This window comes from Ictalurus punctatus, chromosome 12 (genome assembly GCF_001660625.3).
Source record: "Ictalurus punctatus breed USDA103 chromosome 12, Coco_2.0, whole genome shotgun sequence".
Lineage (NCBI taxonomy): Eukaryota > Metazoa > Chordata > Actinopteri > Siluriformes > Ictaluridae > Ictalurus > Ictalurus punctatus.
Window position 1 is genome coordinate 15939853 of NC_030427.2, and position 22693 is coordinate 15962545.

Genomic DNA, 22693 nt, shown 5'->3' on the forward strand with positions numbered 1-22693 from the left:
AAACATGACTACTTTGCAATTCTGTTCAATGTGAAATGTTTAACGACTGTTGTGTGAAGTATCATAACTCCTATAGCCTACGTGCAAAGTGTTTTTGTTGTCTACAATGCCTTCGATATAAAAACATAACAAGCACTTAAATGTTAGTACGTCAAACTGAGATAAGCACGTCGCAATATACTGAAAACATTTTAGCGTTAATGTTACGTGTACCTTATATCCGTTATTCTGTCGTTATTTAAGTGAAGATTAAGTTTATAGTTTATACGTTATTCTTTGTTACTAAAATGTCGTTGCTGCATGAGATCCTGAGCAGAACAAGTACAAATAAGGGAAACAGATCATTTGAATCCTGACTGTATTGTAATGTTACACTGAGAAAGATCTATCTGTTTCTATCTGTTTAGTGTTGTCACTTTCTTATTTTTCTGTCCAGGGACATCATGACGTGTACTGTGTATATAAACAGTGCAAATTATCTTAGTGCAGAGTGATTAACTGAGAAATGATCCAGCTCTGAAGGAATGCACCTGTGCTCAGGTGTGTCAGAGTTAATTAACCTAAATAAACGTATGATTAATGTCAGGCTGCTGTCAGTAGGTCGGTTTGAGCCGTGCGTATGTGTGTGTGTGTGTGTGTGTGTCTTCCAGTAAACTCTCCTCCCAGGCTCTCCCTTCCAGCTAGACGAGCCACTCTCTCACTTCCTCTTACCTGTAAGACTTTGGACCTGGTTGGTTTGTTTTGATAGAGACGCACTGGGTTCACTAATAAAGCCTGCAAATGTGTGTGTGTGTGTGCTTGTGTGTGTGTGTGTGTGTGTGTGTGTGTGTGTGTGTGAGAGAGAGAGAGAGAGAGAGAGAGAGAGAGAGAGAGAGAGAGAGAGAGAGAGAGAGGATGACATTAACCCATTATAATTTGCGTATGAGGCTCCATAAATAGTGTTTTGGTTTTTTAAATAACAACAATAATGAAATGCAGGTAAAGGTGTGTGTGTGTGTGTGTGTGTGTGTGTGTGTGTGTGTGTGTGTGTGTGTGTGTCTGTCTGTGTGTGTCTACTCTTTGTCTTTCAGGTTTTCCCACGGACTCAGGCACTAGCTGGAGGCGGTCCTAGAGGCGGAGCTTCACTCTGCACGCGCCGACGCTCTTGTCAGGTTTCAGGAGTTCATTATTCACCTTACCTGACCGCGGTTGTTGCAGTCTCGGCACGAGCTCTAAATCGTGTACGCTTGTGTGTGGTGATCGTCGGAGTGTGGTCAGCATGTCGGACATTACGTACGAGCCACCGGACTTTAAGGACATGGGAGAAGAGGAGCTGTGGGATCTGATTAATGACAACCGGCACGCGATCTCTCTGGGAGTGCGCCCGTGCATGCTCATTCCGTACCTGCGGCAGGCGCGCGTGCTCAGCGACCTGGACGAGGACGAGATTCTCACGTGCCTCAAGTTCACCAACCGCAGCATGAGGACCAGTGAGTGTGCATGAAAAAAAAAGTTTAGCATGAAACAAAAAGAATAATGTACCGCCATTTTATAATTTATCTAACAAAAAAAATCTAAATACTAAAATGAAATGTAGGTGAACAAGACAACAACAATAACAACAACCAGGAGAAAAAGGATGTTATAAAGTTATTATAGATCCAGAAGGTGCACGTTGTTAGAGAACAGGTCTGTTCATCTCACTTTTATAAATGGGGTGCAAACGTTTGTATTGAAATTATTTATTGAATTATTTATTATTGAAATGTTATTTAAATTTATTATATTATTTATCAGTAATAAAAAATGGGTTTATTTGTGTAACTGATGTTATTATGGACAAAAATGCGTTTTGTCATTGTATTCCATTTTTTTTCCCTAAGGGTATGCAAACTTTTGCACTTGCTCACACACTCATATACACACAAATGCACAAAGGCAAAACATCTTTCAGGATGTATGATGCTTTATACCAGGAATTCTCATCTTTTTTGTTAACAGTTTAAAAACAACAACAACAAATAACTAGATAGGTAAAGTTTATCACAACAAACGTGGACGTTGGCTTCACAAAGCCAGTCTGGAAGTTTGACACTGCTTCATAAGGTAGTTTGGAGTCGAAAGGCAGAAAGAAGGAAAAGGTGACAGACAGAAAGACAGACAGACAGTTACAGGTAGAAAGACAGATGACAAATAGAGTGATACAAGTGGATAGATCAGGAGTGTCCAGTCTTATGTGCAACGGGTTGGTATGGGTGCAGGAGAAACCACGCCTGAGTGTCCTGCTTGATTGTAAGCAAAAACCCGCACCCACACCGTCCCTTTGTGGAGAAGATTGGACACCCCAGGCTCTGAACAATTCGTCAGTGTAAGTCTATGGGAGGATATTTGATTGTCCGCTTATGGGAAAACTGTAAGTCCGGTCAGTTAGAAAAGTCAGAGCACACCAAGTCAGAACAGGTTGAATTTCTATAGTGAGTTTGGTGAATGCAGTTTGAAAGCTCTAGGAGGAGTAACGGATAGAAATTTTGGGTCTCAGACTAATAGAAACCAAAGTGCAGAGCACATCTGAACGGATCTGTTTTACAAACCAACTTTTTTCCAAAACTAGCCACGTAATGTTTATTTTTTTATTATTAGAGCACATTTGAGCTAAAATAAACAAAGAAGACAAAAGACACAGATGAGAAAGGGGAGTGGTCGAGGTTGTCAATCACCTCAATGACGTGTTTGTGTAAAAGTCACAGGCAGCTGGCAATCAAAAACACAGCAACGATACACAAACTTCTGAATTATCTCAAAACGATAAGGCTGAGGGATACAGTGCTGCGTCACATAATTCGAACAAGACACGACAAATAGTATATCAAAAGCGGTTAAGTTTTAAAAACATTTTATGACAGCTGTTTAAAAATGTTGTCATTTGAAACCATGATTCATTTTCACTCTTGTGGTGAAAAATGGGTGTTTGTTTGTTTGTAAACATCTTTCCAGTAACCTAAGGTCACTGTACTACTACAACAACAACAACAATAGCTAAATAATATAAGTTGTACACTATCATAGCCAGTGTGTTCAAGTTAAAGGTGTAATAGTCAATATTTCTAATTACTTACTAGTACAAATAAAGTGGAAAATTATGTAGCACTGATCACAAATAATAGCTTCAGCCATCATCTGAGAAGAAGTGCATTACGAAGCTGGAAAATTTGTATTTGGATTGCCCTCTTGCCAGTCATTTTATAGCCCCACCCCCAATGGCGCTTCACAACCTCATAAATAATTATGAGAAGTTGCATGTTTATAATTCTCTTATAACTCTGCTTTCAAGCAGTTGAACATCCGAGTTTGCTTGAAAGTGTTGTCATGACAGTCCTTGCTAACGCTGACTCTAGCTGAACCACCATAAGTTTTGGGGGGCAGAGCTTTATGTACATGGGTGGAAAGGGGCGGACTCAATGAGTAAAAAAAAATAAAAAATAAAAACCTTATTCAACTCCGACCATTTAACCATTAAAGAACTTTTTTTTTCACAAACCTTACTTAATGCACCTTTCAATAAAATTTTTTTAAAAGAGTTTAGGTGACGTGAATGTTTCGTAGTGTTCTGGTGATGGTGATTTCTGGTGGTGTGGAGCGTACGTGCCAGGTGAGAAGACGCTTCACTGAAAAACAATAAACGAGGGATTTGAGTTTAAAGAATGAACTTGTGTCAGAATGAAACACAACCCAGAGTGAAATCTAATCCTCTCCGTCGAGGCCGTTGAAGGTCACGTATCTCGCTGCATTTCTCTCAGCGTTTGAAAGTCTAATGACAGCACTGTGGTGTAACAACACGTCATCTGATCCCGATCTTCTCACTTCTAACATTTTTCTCACATTCTTCGTTTTTTGTGCGTTTGGGGTGCAGCGGGTTCATCGTTTCTTCTCAAACTTCTGTATGAACAGACGCTCCAGAGTTTTTCATAGCAGTTCCAGACACTGCTGCTTCATTACTCAGCCTCAGCTACATTTAATAAAAGATTAAACAATGTACTGTTCCACATTGTAACCACATATCTTGATCCTGATTGGTCAAAAGGTGCTGATAAATTCTCTATAACAGCAGCTCTGACAGTAGCACAGGTTTATTATTATTAATACGCTTGTTCTAATACTTTACCGTTTCTATAGTAACAGCTCACTCACCGAGACTTGTCCACATAAAAGGATTTTTTAAAAATTATTGATGTGAAATTTTCCTGAAGTAAGGAGACGTTTATGTAACATTTATGGAAGGAGTCTCCAGTGTTAAGGTAAAGCTGTAACTCTAAGTTTCTCAACATCTTCAGGACAGAGGAGTTTACGCTTCTTTGCAGTTTTTCGGTAACATGACAAGCTCTTTAGTAAATAAAACATTGTAATCATTGGTAAATTGCTGTGGTGTAAAAGGAATAAAACACTTGGGTACACTTTATAAACTGGTGAAAAAAATCTGCTATATCACTCATTTTGGGATGGAAAGGTCTAGAATATTCTAAACGCTCTGTAGTTTATCATAACATTATTATTAGTCATAGTAGTATTTCTTCATCTTGGTGTTGTGGTAATGTGTGTGTGTGTTTGTTTAGGTCACATGCTGGATCTGCTGCGTATTCAGGGGCGTAACGGAGCTGTGGCTCTAATGGAGGGTCTGATGATCCACTACCCCAACCTCTACACCCAGGTCACGGGCCGCAAACCCAGCACCGAGCCCAGCCGCTTCAGTGGTAACACTCATTATCATAATAATAATAATAACAATAATAATTATTAATAATAATAGTAATAATAATAACAATAATGATAATAACAACAATAACAATAATAATAATGGTTATAGTAATAATAATAACAATAATAATAAAAATAGTAATAATAATAATAACAACAATAATAACAATAATAAAAATAATAGTAATAGTGATGATAATAATAATCAATTATAATATAACAGTAATAATAATAACATAATAATAATAATAGTGATATTAATACTACTACTAATAATAATAATAATGACATGTTCTGGTAGTACTAAATATAAGACACTGGTGCAACAGGAGAAGAGTGAAATGAGAGAGGGAATATGAGTGTAGTGGAGACAGAAAGAAGATGTTAAAGTTTCATTAACTGTAATATCTGCATTGCATATTTATACCTACAGTAAATGTTCATCTGTCTCTTCTGACTCCTGTTAGTAGAAAAATGATTAATCGCAGCTATTATGAATAAGCTTAGTTATCATATAAACAGATATAACAGTGATATGACGGTAGAACAATGTAATATTATAACAAATACAAACCAACCAAACTCATTCATCTCTCTCTTCTTGTTTCCTCGCTCTTACTTCTCTCTATGGTTTTATCTTCTCTCCACTATTCTAATTTTACTCTCTTATCTTTGTTTCCTCTTTGCTTCTGTCTCTCATTGCTTTTTTTCCATTTATTTCATATATTTCTCTCTCTTACCCTCCTTCTGTCTCTCTTTTATCTCACTTTTAGCCCACATTTTTAAGATATATTTTATATTGATATTTTCATCTTTCCATCATTGCTTGCCTATTTTGTTCAATCTTTTATTGTTGTATTTTGTTTCTTTATTTCTCTGTTAATAAGTTAATGAATAATGAATAATAACAGTAATAGCAATAATATCAGCCTGAAGAGGTGTATGGCGAATGAGGATAATTAGTGAAATAAGTGAAAATAAAATATTGAAGATAAACAGTGAAAATAAATCAAATAAAAATAGCAATACAAAATGTAAATATTAAAATAAAATAAAAACACTATTTGTTTTTCTGTGCTTGTGTGTGTGTGTGTTCAGGGTTGATTAAGTACTCGGAGCTGACAGAGTATTTGGTCCGGGCCGTGACGGGGATGCAGAAGGAGCTGCAGGCGGAGCGGGAGGAAGCGGCGCAGCTGCGCTCGCAGTGTTGCAGCCTGCAGACGGAGCTGACGCGAGCCACACAGCAGGTGGAGGAGCAGAAAAGCCTGCAGACTGAACACACACGCCTGCGCAAGTCCCTCACAGGTATCACACACACTTATCACTAACAAACATGCACACACACACACTTGCGCGCATACACACACACACACATACTCGCACACACACACTCGCGCACACACACACACACACTCGCAAAGTTATCTTACTCACACACCCCTGCGCAAGTCCCTCACAGGTATCTCACATACTTATTAACAACAAACACACACACTCACACACACACACACACACACACACACACACACACACACACACACACACACACACACACACACACACTTGCAAAGTTATCTTACTCACACACCCCTGCGCAAGTCCCTCACAGGTATCTCACATACTTATTAACAACAAACACACACTCTCACACACACACACACACACTCGCACACCCACACCCACACACACACACACACACACACTCTCTCTCACACACATACACACACACACACACACACACACACACACACACACACATACTCGCACAGTTATCTTACTCACACACGCCTGCGAAAGTCCCACACAGGAATCACACACACTCACACACACACTCACTTGCACAGATATCTCACTCACGAAAGTCCCACGGAGATAGCACACACACTACACTCTCACAAGTATCGTTCACACTTTGAAACATGAATAAATTGTGCATGCATCATTTGTGTGTGTGTGTGTGTGTGTGTGTGTGTGTGTGTGTGTGTGTGTGTGTGTGTGTGTAGAAATGCACAGAGACCTGTTGAAGCTGAAGGATGAAAAGTGTGATCTGTATGTACGATATGCTGCAGCAGTGGAGGAGAAATCAGAAGTGAACATTCGCTGCAGAGACCTCAACCTGCAGGTGTGTATGTGTGTGTGTGTGTGTGTGTGTGTGTGTGTGCACTGCTTATAGACTACAGTCTTCAATTAGGTGTAAGAACAGTGTACAATAATAAGAAGAAGAAGAGGAAGAAGAAGACAAATAAAAACATTTATCTGCCCGTCTCTTTCTCCCTCTGTCTCTCTCTGTCTCTCTGTCTGTTTTTCTGTCTGTCTCTCAGGTGTATCAGCTGCAGTGTGAGTTGAGAAAGGCTCAGACGGAGACAGATTTCCAGAGAAATCGGTCAGTGAGGAGAATGTCCTCCAGTGAGACACAGCATCTGCGTGACGAGATCATCACACTGCGCAGACAACTGCAGCAAGCCGAGAACATCACACCAGTGAGGCGCACACACACACACACACGCACACACACATACACACATGCGCACACCCATCTATAAACTCAGAGACATGCTCATCTATAACACTCAGAGACTGTGTGTGTGTGTGTGTGTGTGTATCACTGTGTGTGTCTGTGTGTGTGTATCAGGCGTGTCAGGACATCCTGGCCCAGGATTTGAAGGACGCGACGGATCAGCGCACTGAACTCGCTGATGAACTGCGGAGACTTCAAGAAGAGAATGAGGCCCTAACGAGAGAGAGAAGCGAGGTAATGTTTTCTTCAGGACTTTATGAATTCATTTATTTACTTACTTACTTACTTACTTACTTAAAATGAAACTTTTACACTGGAGTCTTTTATTCTGAAATGCAGTCTAGGTGCTACACTAAGTTAACTAGCTGGTTGAAGAGCTAGATCAGAAACGTCCCCGATCTTCTGAAAAACTTGTGGAGATAATGGTATCCATATAAGGCTTTTGGCATCATGCTGTCACACTAACAGCCTGTTTAACTTAGCGTGCTACTGTTTCAGATTAATTCAATTCAATTCAATTCAATTTTATTTGTATAGCACTTTTTACAATAGACGTTTTCTCAAAGCAGCTTCACAGATATATCAACACCGTATATAGATATTAAAAGTGCGAATTTATCCCAACTGAGGAAGCCACTGAGTGGCGACGGTGGCGAGGAAAAACTCCCTAAGATGTTAAAAGGAAGAAATCTTGAGAGGAACCCGACTCAGAAGGGAACCCATCCTCATCTGCGGAAGAACAGATAGTGTGAAAAAGTTCCTTATGGATTTATATGAAGTCTGTTTGGTCTTAGAAGCAGCCATAATCTCAGCAATCTGGAACTGGAGTAGATGAGAGCGCCATCCAGAGGTAGGACATCCGAAACGGATCAGGCAGGTCCGGAGAGCAGAAAGGATCAGGATCTCTAGTATCTCCATAAAATTGTGTGAGGCTCGGCAGGAGAGAGGGAGAGAAAAGATTATTAGGACTGTGCTTAGCATAACGGAAAGTCTAGTCAGGGTAGGCTTGAGTAAACAAATACGTTTTAAGCCTAGACTTAAACACTGAGACTGTGTCTGAGTCCCGAACACTAATTGGTAGACTGTTCCATATCTGAAGACTGTTCCATAACTTCCATAACATTAATCTCTCTCTCTCTCTCTCTCTCTCTCTCTCTTGCTGTCACTAGCTGTTGGAGGAGAAGGACTGTCTCGCTCTGGAGGTACAGAAGTTGACTCTGGATTGTGAGATGTATCAGCAGAAAAGCTCTGTCTTCCAGAACCAGTTTGGAGAGCTTCAGGCCGAGCGGGACCGGGTCAGTCTCAGTCAGATTATAGCGAACAGTTATTGTTTTCATTATAATTCGATTTAACTGCTCATCTAAATACATTCTCTGGGAAATTTGACCTACAGCTTTAAATTCTTCACTCAGGATCAAGTAGAATTAAGAGAGTAAAAGATATCAGGCCTGAAGGTAAACTAGTGTCGCGTTTCATCAACAAACCTCCTGCGTGACAGGAAATGTATCGGACCCTTAGCCAAGGCTAACTCACATTAGCTTCATTCCTCTTCTCTCAAACATTAGCTAGCATGGTAATAACTCTGAATGCTAAGAGCTCGCTGTCACCATACAGAGGCTTTGCTAAAAGGAAAAAAAGAAAGAAAGAAAAGAGAGAAGAAAGAGAAGTAAATATAGAAAGAAAAAAGGAAAGAAAAAGATTTTAGCAGAAGGACGGAAGGAGGGAAAGAAACAATGAAAAAAACGAAAGCTAGAGAAAGTAGGAAAGAAAAAGGTAGAAAAGACTGAGAAGAAAGAAAATTAATTGTAGAAAGACAAAAGGAAAGAAAAAGAATGGCACATTTTAGCAGAAGACAGTTACAAAGGAAGGAGGGAAAGAAAGAAAGAACGAAAGAAAGTCAGGAATGAGAGAGAAGAAAGAAAAGCAATTCAAGAAGGACAAAAGGAAAGAAAAGGAATGGCACAATTTAGTGAAAGAAAGAAAGAAGTAGGAAAAATAGAGAAGAAAGAAAATTACAGAAATAACAAAAGGAAAGAAAAATAGTGGCACATTTTAGCAGAAAGAAAGAAAGAACAGGAAAGAGAGAAGAAATAATGAAAGAATGAGAAAAGGGAAAAAATAAACAGACAAAAAGAAAAGTATTGAAAAAGAGAAAGAAAAGGAATGAAAGAGAGAGAGGAGGAAAGAACGGGTAAGTAGCAGCAGATAGACGACGCTGATGACTAACCCTCGGATATCTGAGATTTTGTCACCAGGATAAAAGATCAGATTAATACTGAGGTATGAAAGCCTATTCTCACTAAAAGCCTCAGTTCAGTCATGACTCATTTGATTTTTGTTCTGTTTCTTTAATGGAACTGATCTCGGTTGTGATCTCTCTCTTTTTTTTGCATGAGGTTTATTTTGAGACAGTGTGGAAAAGTCACATCTCTATTTCTGATGTTTCCGCCTTTCACTTCACTACACACACTCTTTGTCTGGAGCGTTTCAGGCGTAACACTCGATCTCACTTCCTCATTCTGTGCCGTCTGTGTGTACTCGAGACCACGTTATATGTGTTCTAGATCTGTGCACAGCAGTCACACAGAGTGCTGCATGTTACAGGCAAGCCGAGTGTGAGAGTAAACACAGACATCACTAATGGAGCTAACAGGGAAGCGAAGGGGATATTTCCAAAATCCTTTATATTTAGATCCCTATATTCCCAGAACCCAGTATTTACAGTATTTACATTTCTCAATTCCTAAATCCCTTTATTCCCAGGATCTAATATGCCCAGGACCATGTATTCCCAAAATCAAATGTTCTCAGAACACTCTATTCCCAGGATCATATTCCCGAAACTTTAGAATTCACCCTGGAAACACCTTAAAGAACATAGATAACGTTGTTATCATAACAAACCCTGCTAGTTGATCTTCATTTTTTAACAGCATTAGCGTGGCTCCCTCTGTTTAGGCGTACCTGGCCCGTGACGAGGCGCAGACCCAGATTGCAAGTAGTCTGGCGGAGAAGGACACGCTGAGAGCACAGCTGGTGGATCTCCAAGAGAAAATCTTCACTCTCAGAGCACAGAAGACACAGAGAGACCCCAGCCAGTCCAGCGTGAGTGACACTCGTCTACTTATTCACTACGTCCTGCTTGTTCACTTCGCGCTGGTCCTGCGTCAGCTCACTCATTAACCATCTTTTCATGCAGGAGAGGTCGTTAAGCTGGGACAGCGGTAGCACCATGAGTTGTGACAGTCCTCCATCCAGCCCCCTGGATCGACCCAAACTGCGCCGCATGAACGCCCTGCCGCCCAGCTGCTCCAACTGCTTCGACTACAGTAAAGTGGGTTTTAATCGACACTTTACTAATTATCATTTTATACATTTATATTCCATGAGTTGGATAATTACATTTTTAAAAATTTGCTTTATCTTTGTTTTTTTTCCAGCAGTACAGAGATGATGGCTTTAATAGTGCGCGGTCCAGTCTGGTGGAGCCTCCCTGTTCAGACTCTCTACGCAGGAGAGAAACAGACCCAGAGTTCAGTGACCACAGGTGAGCTTTACATCCGTACAGGGAAACTTTGAAATGACACAGATTGCCTTTATTCCTGTGCAGGTGTGCTATATTTGTATAGGTATACTATAAACTTGCAGAAGTGAGCTTTGTACTTGCACAGGTGAGCTTTAGACGTGCACAGGTGACCTTTATACCTGGTCTCGTGAGCTTTATACCTGCACAGGTGACCTTTATACCTGCACAGGTGATCTTTATACCTGGTCATGTTAGCTTTATACCTGCACAGGTGACCTTTATACCTGCACAGGTGACCTTAATACCTGGTCATGTTAGCTTTATACCTGCACAGGTGACCTTTATACCTGCACAGGTGACCTTTATACCTGGTCACGTGAGCTTTAAACCTGCACAGGTGACCTTTATACCAGCACAGGTGACCTTTATACCTGCACAAGTGAGCTTTATACCTGGTCTCGTGAGCTTTATACCTGAACAGGTGACCTTTATACCTGGTCTTGTGAGCTTTATACCTGCACAGGTGACCTTTATACCTGCACAAGTGAGCTTTATACCTGGTCTCGTGAGCTTTATACCTGAACAGGTGACCTTTATACCTGGTCTCGTGAGCTTTATACCTGCACAGGTGACCTTTATACCTGCACAGGTGACCTTTATACCTGCACAGGTGACCTTTATACCTGGTCATGTGAGCTTTATACCTGCACAGGTGAGCTTTTTACCTGCACAGGTGACCTTAATACCTGCACAGGTGACCTTTATACCTGGTCATGTGAGCTTTATACCTGCACAGGTGAGCTTTATACCTGCACAGGTGACCTTTATACCTGCACAGGTGACCTTTATACCTGGTCATGTGAGCTTTATACCTGCACAGGTGAGCTTTTTACCTGCACAGGTGACCTTAATACCTGCACAGGTGACCTTTATACCTGGTCATGTGAGCTTTATACCTGCACAGGTGAGCTTTATACCTGCACAGGTGAGCTTAATACCTAGTCAAGTGAGCTTTATACCTGCACAGGCGAGCTTTAGACCTGCACAGGTGACCTTTATACCTGGTCATGTGAGCTTTATACCTGCACAGGTGAGCTTTATACCTGCACAGGTGAGCTTAATACCTAGTCAAGTGAGCTTTATACCTGCACAGGCGAGCTTTAGACCTGCACAGGTGCGCTTTAGACCTGCATAGGTGACCTTTAGATCTTAGCTGAGTTTCTTGGCAGTTTGTAACTGAAATGTCTGAATGGCTCCTTCAGCAGTTTCCTGTTGAAGAGTGTGCAAGATGTGGGAGGAGCTTAGTCTATGTGCTGTGACGTGATGAACACGTTTTTAGACACAGGTTGCCTGAGACGTTCCACTTATATCTCCTCATCTGTATGAATCCTCAACAGAAACCTGCAAGATTTTTGTTTGCTCTAAACAAGCCAGTCATCTTGTTTGAAGACAGAAGTTTGTTTCTGACATGCAGTTCTGACTCAGCAGGAAACAGGATTAAAGAGGACACAGAGATACTCTCAATTCCTGAAGGCACAACATCATTATACACAATAAAGATACGAATAAAATTAGGGAAGAAATAACCAGCAAATCTCACAGCTTTACAGCTTCAGGATCATATTTACCCTTGTAGCATGGCCACCTCATAAAGTTTACAATGAGGAATTAAACCATTCGAGCATGCACAGGTGGCAACATACAGATTTATGTCCTCACGTCATAAACATGTTTATTATAATCATTATCTACTGTATATATCTACACACAAAACAAACCTTATGAAAGTAATAAAAACGCACCAACACAGGAGTTCTGCTCAAGTCAATCATCTTATTTATAGTTAAGAAGAAGTTCCTCATGAACGTATGTATTGAAATCTCTGTGGGAACATGCAAATAAAACATCTACAGTGTCTGCTGCACTGTTAACATCCTCATAATATGCAAAATATAAAAATACATAAAAAATACATTTCAGTAAAAAAAGAAAAGAAATTTAAATAATTGTTTGTGTTTCCCACAGTCCGGAGTCATGTGATGATTCTTTCTGTATGCTGAACTTGGAGAGTGATTTTGAGTTTCTTTGCAAAGGTGAATACACACACATACACACACTCGCGCACGCACGCAAGCACGCATACACAGACGCACGCACGCGAGCACACACACACACACACACACACACATACACACACGCGTGCACGCTTATGAAATTTGAACAAATATGAGATTAATTACATACTAAGTTGTGTTCTCATGTATACGCATGTGTGTGCACATGTGCATGTGTGTGTGTGTGTGTGTGTGTGTGTGTGTGTGTGTGTGTGTGTGTCAATGAGCAGCTGTGTCCTAAGTTTTATATTAACATTTGAATTTTTCAGGTGTCGCCTGTCTGTCTCCTGACTCCCCGGAATCACCTGGGTAAATTACCAAACACACACACACACACACACACACACACACACACACACACACACACACACAGACACTCATCAAGTAAATTTGTGTTTTATTTCTGTGATGATGCCACGTGTGTTGAAACTTAATTCGAAATATAAAATTCATAATTTTTTCTGTTCTCTCATTATTCTCTACTCTTTCTTTACTCTCGTCTAATGTTTTCTATCCCCTCGTTTCTCCTCTCCTCTTTTTGTTGTTCTTTTTACTCCCAAATTGTTTCTTGCCTCCTCCCTTCTTCCTCATATTTTCACTGTTCTCCTGTTCTTTTTTGCTTTTCCATCACTTCTCTGTCTTCTTCTCCTCTTTCCTCCTCGTCTTCCTGTACAGCGTGTCCCGGGTGTCAGCTCCTCCGTTCCTCGTGCGTTCTCGTCCTCAAGCCGTACGCATCACCAGCCGAGCTCAGACTCTGTCCTTCCAGGGGGAAGCACTGCTGAGCCAGCTGCAGGTCATTGGCGGCAACAAGACGGGCGTCTTCGTCCATAAGGTCACCGATGGCTCAGCCGCACATAGCATTGGTATCAGCCCCGGGGCACAGATCCTGGAGGTGTGTGTGTGTTTCAGCTATTTCAGTGGGCTTCATATGCGTCAATACCATTTTGTTCCACGTGTGTTCATGCATTTATGCTGCTACTGTCATGTCTCATCATCTGTTCAATATTGTGATTACGCTAGGTTTACGCCACACGGGATTGATTACCTTACACTCCTCTGTGTTTGTGCAGGTGAAGTTCCAGAAGGAGCAGCGAGCTCTCCGGATGCATCTGGAAGATTCCACCATGGAGGAGGCTCTGTGGGCGCTTGGGCAGGTCAACGGACCCTGCAGCCTCTCACTGCGAACTAAACAAGATGGTGAGCACGTCTCTTTTCACCTCCTTAAGCAGATCCAGAACACAGCGTGCATATCAATCAGAAGAGGTCTAAGCCCCGCCCACTATCGGACACTGTTGCTATCTAAGTCAAGCTTCTGAAAAACGGACGCTGTCATTTGATTTGACTCGAGTCAATGAATCGACAGTTTGGAGAGTCTAATTTGAATTTTTTTGGAGGGCGAGCCCTAATTACCCTAATTACCCAGCCCTAATAAAAGGAACAGAAATTCAAACGTATCTAAAAAGCTAACAAGTGGCCTATGCTTTAACGATGATCTCAAGTGCTCTCTACACCAGGGGTGTGAAATATACAGCCCACGGCCCGATAAAAGTTCTAATCTGATCCACCACAGAATTTTAGAATCTGTGTTCTTAACCCTCTTACCCCGTATGGCCGAAAAAACGGCTTGCCCGTCTTTGATCTATTCCCGTAAGGACGATATTCCGGCTTGGTCGTCTATGCCAAATACCCGTAAGGCCGATATAGCGGCTTTACAGTGTAAACGTTATCCCCGTAAGGCCGGTGTACCGGCATTACTCTGCTATGATTCCTTACTTATTTAATTATTATTTTTTAACCCGGAAGGTTGATGACGTCACGACGTGATTACGTTATTACACTGGCATTACGATGAAGATCCAAGCGTGAATATTGGTGTAATAGTAGAAGTGAACTAAAAATGCCAAAGCGAAAAGTAATCGTGTTCCAGCTAAAGTTACACCTACAGTGAACACAGGTACATCTAAAACAGTGGAAAAAAAAGAAAACATACACAGTTACACAGGCGAGAGCGAGGATTCTAGATAGTGACAGCAGTGAAAGTTCAGGCAATGTTGAAACCGAAACTGAAACTGATAGAGACGCAAACTCTGATTCAGACCCTGATCCGTCTTCATCTTCAGCATCAACCAGTGCGACTGACACTGCAGGGCTCTGTAGTTATGACCTGACCATCTCTGTGCATTCGTGAAAACACTACCTGCTGGTCTGATTATCACCAGAAACTCGACTTTTGCCGCTAAAATGCATTTATTTTTTATTTATTATTTACTTGAATTCATTCAAAGGCATTGACCACGCTGATGCTCGTATGGTACTTCTAAAGGAGTATAAGGATTTTTCGTCATTTCTCTAGTTAAGAATTGTGCTCTAAGTGGAGTAAAAACACTGAACTGCTTCATTTTCAAAGTAATATTACACAAATACATTATTATAAGTTATTTCAAGGACTAAAAATGTTAAAATTAAAATGTTGATTTTGGGGGCAATTTTGGCCTGGGAACTCAGGGTTGGCGTGCTGTTTCTATGGGGAATATAGGGTTGTGGGACATAATACTGTGGGAACTAAAGGGTAAGAGGGTTAAATATAAATCGTCTGGTGGACCAAAAATATATATATTTTTAAATAGCTAATTTAATTTATTCCACTAGGGGGCAGCAATAAACTCAAGGTCATAAACTCAGCTACTGACAATATGTTTGATTAGTGATTAATGTTGTAACGCTACAAAATGTGGAAGGGGTTGAATGCAAGACACTCTATATAACTAAACTGATTTTTTTTTTACCTACAATGACTAACACTCTTACAATCTTCCCCATCAGCCTATCAGAATCTTCTCCAGCAGCTGAAGAGCAGTGAGGTCACCTCAGGTGACTCCTTCTACGTCCGAGTGAACATGTCACTGGCAGGGGGCGGGTCCGGGTTGCTGTCCGTCACCTGTAACACCATCCTGCATGTGACAGACAGTCACCACACCCGTGACGGTTACTGGTGGGCAAGCCACGTCCACGACTGCCAGCTGATGGACCAGAAGAGTGGGTGTGTGCCTAATTTCTACAGGTGGGATAGCAGCCATTTCAGATCGTACAGTTCAGTGCAGTGTTTTATACAGAGGTTCAGGAACGTTCTGTTGTGTTGTTTAGGGCACAGAAGCAGTTAATCAGAGTGATTGAGGATCTTTCCTTTCAACATAAAGCACCCAGAAAGGTAAAGCACTTCCTGTTTCAGGTTTTCTTGTTTCAAAGTGCTGACACTGGAGACTCCTTCCTTCTTTCCTTCCTCCTTAAATAATAAGCATCTTCTTTTATAAAAATTCATCATGTCACTGTTTTTTTTTTTTTGTAATCTGTTTATGTGGAGCTTCTACTGTACAAGGCTCTGTGAATGAGCTGTTAACATATTAGAGCGATGTTCTAGATGTTCTGGAAAATGAATCAACACCTTCTGACCAGTCACAATCCAGAATTTAAATGTGCTGTGGTATAAATGGTGATAAAGACAGCATATCATCACCCCTGGAGCACACCATAGCTGCCAGTTTGGATTTTGTCTGATAGTTCATCTATTTAAAAAAAATCTAAATTTTCTTTTTTAAAAAAGGTCTCCATGGCAACCGTGGCTGTGTTGATGAGGCAGCATCAATAAATAATCTATCAAATCTATCAGGATGAGCCATATTGTTATCGTGGGAGCCTTTGAAGGATTGTTTTGTCTTATATTATAGTTAGGCAAAGTGCAGTCCTATAATTCTGTGTGTGTGTGTGTGTGTGTGTGTGTGTGTGTATACACACAGGTGGAGAGGGAGCAGATGAAACAGAAGGCTGTGCGGATTGTCAGTACAGCACGACAGGGCAGGAACCCGTTGTGGGTCAGTGTGGAGGAAGACAGCGACACAAACTCACCAAGCAGTAAGAATGAGAGAGAGAGAGCAAGAGAGAGAGAGAGAGAGATAATAAAGTAATAAACACCACTTCAGTCACTTCATTCTTCTAATCCGGGTTTAAACCCCTCTTCCTCCTTCTCCCTGCCCACTGTTTGTACCCCTCAGATGACGGTAAGCCTGGCTCTATGAGCCTGATGCCCTACACGCTGGTGACCCCTCATTTCCCCCCTGTGTGTCGCCCTGTTCTCTTGCTTCCCACAATCCTCAGGGGCATCCTTCATAAACGACTGGCTGAGCAGAAGGGCTACCAGCTGTTTGAGCCAGGTACGGAAAATAAAAACGCTGTCCACTCGGCAAAAGTTTACATCTGTTCAAAATGTGAATTAAGCTTAAAAAAAGCAAAAAATACATAAATCAGTGTAAATATATAAACAGGAAACATTACTGTTAAAATATTAATCAACTCTAGTTAATGCCTGAAGGCATAGTAATGCGTTAAAAAGGGCACGAACAAACAAATAAATAGATGAATAAATACATAATAATAATAATTGTAATAATAATAATAATAAATGTTAAAATGTGTAAAAAATAATCAAACAGTTATTTGTTTGTTTGTTTGTTTGATTGTTTTTAAAGTGTTTTATATAAATAAATAGATGGAGAGATAGATAAATAAATACATAAACAAAGAGAACAACAATTTAAGTGCTTTAATATTTGCTTCTCAAAAAAACTCTGATAATATTGAATAAAAAATATTTTCCGTGTAAATTATTTTAACATTTAACCCTGTTCTGTCCTGTTGTGTTCTATTGCTCCGGGTTTTCTCTTTACATTTTTTTAGCAATATAATTTTTTAAAATTATTTTTAAATGACCAATATATCTTATTTTCCCTCGTTTTTTAATCAATATTTTATTTTAGCTTGAAATTCTGAACTCATAATGATGCTAAAGTCCATCTCTGGAAAAAAAAAACAAAACAAATCTCTAAAAATAATTTTCTGTTTATGAGAGGAAGTGATGCAACTGTGTACAATTTCATATATATAAAAAAAAAAACCTGCATTGAGGAAAATAAAATGTAATTGATGGTGTTGAACTTCTCAGAGACTCTGAGTGCCTCTGAACATGCTGTGCGGATGCAGAAGGGCGAGATTCTGGAGGAGTGTGAGCCGAACACACACTGCTGTTACACCGTGCAGGGAGTCGAGAAGATCATGAAACGCGTATGTAACTCCTTACACACACACACACACACACACAAACAATAACTAATGTTGCACAAAAACATCCTGTATCTCTGGACACAGCAGGTTTCAATACATTTATCACTAGAGTATACTACACTGTTACTCAGTACATTATTTAACACAGGAACTTTAATGCAACAACAAAAAAAACTTCCCAGTGTGTAATGCTTTAGGGATCCAAGTCATTACTCCATACTCATTGTTTTTTATAACTTAAATTTCACTACTGCATTTCAGCAGAATCTACAGCTTTACTACTGCATTCAAATTATTATTAGTTCCACAGAACAGAAAGATGAAGCCACTTTTGTAAAATGTAAACCACTGTTGTTTTACATTTGAAAGCAATATGGCAGTACACAGGGTGTCCCAAAAGTCTCCACACATACAGTAGAGGACAATGTTTGCCAGCACCTGAGTGGCCTATATGGATAGGAATGGACGAATCCTTCTGATGTTGTAAAGGAGAAAGCGACATGAGCGTGTCAGATTAGCAATGTGAGAGGAAAAGGACAGGTGATTGTCCATGGTTACCCTTACGTTGTGTGCTGTAACCTAAAGTTCTCCAGGAGAACATGAAAGAAATAGTAGTTGTTGATTAGCTAATAGTGAACTCCCGTGTTTATCTGTGTGCTATTACTTACTAATTCATTAATCAGAAGTTACTAGAAAGTTAATATTGCATTATTCATTTCTTCCTGTGTAGTTAATCATTAATGACGGATCCGTATTCTAAAGTGTTACCCAATCTTCTTTTGTCGAAGGTGTTCTTAAAGTCTGTCTGAAAATATATATGAAACAATTTGGAAATTATTTTGCTAAAAGGCATTAATTTCCCCTCTGTTTTGGGACCCTATGTGAAGAGTAATTGCTGTAAACAGTGCTCTGGTGAGGTATGTTCTGATTTAAACAAGTCATTTTGTTTGTGTGTGTTTAGGGCACTCACTGTGTTCTCCCGCTGGGGTTGGATTGCGTACGGCGGCTGCATCGCGCTGGGATTTTCCCCATCATCATCTTCATTGCATCTACAGAACGTAGCGCTCGCAAATTAAAGTAGGCAACCTCGTACAAGACAGACGTTCTCGCTGTCCATTTGAATATTAAATCATTATTAAATATTCAACCTTATCCAAGAGAAACTGTGTTAGTGGTCAGCAACAAATAATGCGTCCCAACTTTAAATTTGTAACAGTATTTCATATATGTATATATGCACTACGCACTACATATTTTTGTTTTTAGATCTATAAAATACTTACAAATGATGAACAAAATATCTCTGAACCTGCAGTTGGGGCTTTAAGAAAAACCTCATCAGCAAATTTATATATTGTGATATGTACTGTATTATATTTTGTAAAGATATCTTCGCACTAAAGTATTGTGAGCATCTTACTTCATGTAGTGTGAGAACATAAACCATACTGATTTTATCTAGTAAATTATTCATGTTTTTAAAGTATAGTGCCCCTGTCACTATACTGGGTTATTAGGCCCCACACAGACCACAGGGTGAGCACCTCCTGCTGGTCTCACTAATACAACTTCCAGCAGCAACCTTAGTTTTTCCTAGTAGGTCTCCCATCCAGCTACAGACCAGACTCAACTCTGCTTAGCTTCACTAGCAAACTAGACATGAACTGCAAGGAGATACACTGCTAGCCCGATTGCTTATTAGTGCACACTTTGTTCTAGGATTTCTAATGAATGTTTCTCATTTGTAAGTCGCTTTGGATAAAAGCATCTGCTAAATGAATAAATGTAAATGTAAATGAATGTAGAACCTCAAATAAGTTAAAACACAAACTACTTATAATTCTGTGTTGTTTCCCGCACACAGACACAAACTTCGTCAGAACTTCATCACAGAGACTCAGGTGCTCGAGTGTTCCTGGAGCGAGGAGCCTCTGCTGGACAAACTGCCCTGCTTGTACCGCACCGTTGCTCCTGAAAGCTGGAACGACAGCGCCGCTCTGCTGGACAACCTGCAGCACATCGTCCAGGAGGAGCAGCGCAAAATTGTCTGGGTTGAGCCGGACCTCTGGTGATAAACACTCGGTCAACACTAAACTGCATTTAATGATATACAGAACATCAACAGCAGTGAAGGAGAAAAACAAAAACACTACAAAATACATTTTACTTTTTCACATCATCTGTAGGTCACATGACCATCAGGTGTCAAAAACAAGATGTAGATTCATGCTGAATGTATAGCAGTCTGGATTAAACAGAAACAGGTCATGTATGATGTTACACATCTTCGGTGTATGGTCCGTGAGGAATTTAGTTCTTGGTTAAGAATTATTATGAATAATGTTAATGTGTTCATTTCTGGTGTTGGTTTGGGGGCAAAACTGCACAAAAAAAGTTAATGTATAAAATATTTGAAAAACAGCTTACATCAAAAAAAAAAAGGCTCTGAGTTGAAGTGAAGTGGAAAAAGTTCACTGAAGTTTAACTTCTGGTGTTTAATATTTAATATTTTTCGGCCTCTCTCTTTAAAATGTAAATTCTTCTTGTCTTACTTCAATGAAATATAGGTTATAAGGTTTTGCTAGCGTGCAGTAATCCCAGGAATGAGACGCATGTGTGTGTGTGTGTGTGTGTGTGTGTGTATATGTGCATGTATGTGTGTGTGTGTGTGTGTGTGTGTGTGTGTGTGTGTGTGTATGCATGCATAACAGGGATTCCCCCCTCATCATACCTAAATTTGTCCCAAACTTCATTCCAGCATGACACACACTCTTCATGCTGTTCGATTGTGCTGATAGAGTTAAATTCCAGAATTTGTCCCAATCTGAAGGTTCTTCTAACGCTCCTCATGTTGATCTAATTTAAACTGTAATAAAATATTTCCACCATCATCATGATGTCTAATTGAATATCTGAACATGTCTGCTGGATTTACTGTTCTTTTTTTTTTTTTTTTAATTTATTAATTAAATATTGTGTGTGTGTGTGTGTGTGTGTGTGTGTGTGTGTGTGTGTGTGTACTTTATTGTAGTGTGTAATAAACCTGACAGCTCTAAACAGATCTCAGTTTACACAGTTTTCTCCTTATATTCTTCTTTGGTCATATACTATAGTATAGGTGATAGTTTTGTGCATTTTTTTTCTTTATTCATGTTAATTGTGTACCTTTGCAGAATTTATGTGTAATTTCTATCATTGCATACACTACAGTATTGTGTTCAGAAAACATATTAAAGCCTTATATTTTTTTCAACTAATATTGTGTATATTTTCATATATACTCGTACTATACATATATACACACAGTGGCCTGCTGATTACAGAGTAGAAACACACACACACACACACACACACACTTTTTATTTTGCTGAAGACAAACTCATTTTAGGTATTTTATTATAATTAGCTCAGTTATAATTAGTCCAAAAAGAATTTTAAAAAATCATTTTTCCAAATGCACAAATGGATTTATTGAATACAAATTTATCTGTATGAAATAATATTTTATTTAAAAAAAAGTTGTAAGAGATGTGGATACTTCCTTAAATGTTTAGCTTGTTAAATAAAGAAATACATCATTAGCACATTTTGTCAGAGTTTATTGCTCTATTTTGCCACTTGATGGAATAACAGAGCTCTTTTTTAAATATTATTTTTGATTAATTCAGTTTGACTTAGACCATTTTAGTTTACATAAATCACAGATCCTATATTCACTGGGTGGGCCGGACTACACCCTTCGATATGTTTGACACCCGTGATTTGTGTTGATTTTTCTGGGTTACTGATCGGAAGGTCAGTGGTTCAAGCCCCAGCACTGCCAAGCTGCCACTGTTGGGCCCTTGATCAAGGAGCTTAACCCTCTCTGCTCCAGGGCTACTGTTTCATGGTTGACCCTGCACTCTGACCCCAACTTCCTGACATGCTGGGGTATGCGAAGAAAAGAATTTCACTGTGCTGTAATGTATATGTGACAAAATAAAGGAATCTTCTGCATTTATAGCTAATATAAAGAATATCACAGGAACATGTAATGAGTAATTTTCTATCTCATAATATTTTTGGATACCAATCAAATCTCGTCTGTTTAAAAAAAAGCTCACTGTGATGTTTTCTTTAGCGTTGTAACCAAAATAAAGTGTAAAACTAAAGAAGGCCTCAGATCCTTCAGTGCTGTTTTCTTTCTATCTGTCTATCCATCCATCCATCCATCTATCTATCCGTCTATCCATCTATCCGTCTATCCATCCATCCTTCTATCCATCCATCTATATATCTGTCTATCCATCCAACAATCTATCTATCTATCTATATAATAAAGTAGAGATCATTAACAAATCATCCATTTTATCTAGCTGTAAATTACAGAATTGATATTCTCATTGTTTTGTTGATTCTATCATGTTTACATAAAAAATGGACTGCTCTGGTTAGACAAACTTCTAAAAAGTGAAGATTCCAGTCTAGGAAGACGATAAGAAAGTGATGAATAAGAAAGTGTGCATGTAACATAATGTCTGACCCCTGTGTTCACCGTAAACCTGCATATATACGCTCAAAACCCTCCTCCGAAACTACTGATATCCGCACCTCTGTGTGCTGACGCATTGCAAAAGAAGGCTGTTTGATCTGCTTTTCTGGTTTTAGAGAATCACGTGTGCGCTCATAATGCGTATTTACGGTCATTGT

At 39.6% G+C, this 22693-nt stretch overlaps 1 protein-coding gene across 3 annotated transcripts; it reads left to right on the top strand.

The window, feature by feature from the left end:
• The first annotated feature begins 600 nt into the window (after nucleotides 1–600).
• Nucleotides 601–21261, top strand: card14 (caspase recruitment domain family, member 14). 3 transcript variants are annotated; one of them, XM_053684244.1, is made up of 22 exons: nucleotides 601–713; nucleotides 1071–1469; nucleotides 4590–4727; nucleotides 5830–6036; nucleotides 6735–6853; nucleotides 7053–7211; nucleotides 7364–7483; nucleotides 8419–8544; nucleotides 10208–10354; nucleotides 10449–10583; nucleotides 10690–10796; nucleotides 12801–12868; nucleotides 13159–13198; nucleotides 13565–13781; nucleotides 13960–14086; nucleotides 15713–15950; nucleotides 16034–16097; nucleotides 16684–16798; nucleotides 16939–17097; nucleotides 17886–18004; nucleotides 18966–19081; nucleotides 19869–21261. In XM_053684244.1, the coding sequence occupies exons 2-22, from the start codon at nucleotides 1259–1261 to the stop codon at nucleotides 20074–20076; spliced, it is 2940 nt and encodes a 979-aa protein (XP_053540219.1). In that variant the 5' UTR covers nucleotides 601–713; nucleotides 1071–1258; the 3' UTR covers nucleotides 20077–21261. The 3 variants fall into 3 exon arrangements, with proteins under 3 accessions (XP_053540219.1, XP_053540218.1, XP_053540220.1); XM_053684243.1 differs by lacking the exon at nucleotides 601–713 and having other exon boundaries at nucleotides 736–1469; XM_053684245.1 differs by lacking the exon at nucleotides 601–713 and having other exon boundaries at nucleotides 736–1469; nucleotides 10693–10796.
• The last annotated feature ends 1432 nt before the right edge of the window (nucleotides 21262–22693 follow it).

Coding starts and splice junctions, on each gene's coding strand:
- card14 (XM_053684244.1), top strand. CDS start 1,259: ATGTCGGACATTACGTACGAGCCACCGGACTTTAAGGACATGGGAGAA. Junction 1,470..4,589: donor CAACCGCAGCATGAGGACCA/GTGAGTGTGCAT, acceptor GTGTTTGTTTAG/GTCACATGCTGGATCTGCTG. Junction 10,584..10,689: donor ACTGCTTCGACTACAGTAAA/GTGGGTTTTAAT, acceptor TTTTTTTTCCAG/CAGTACAGAGATGATGGCTT.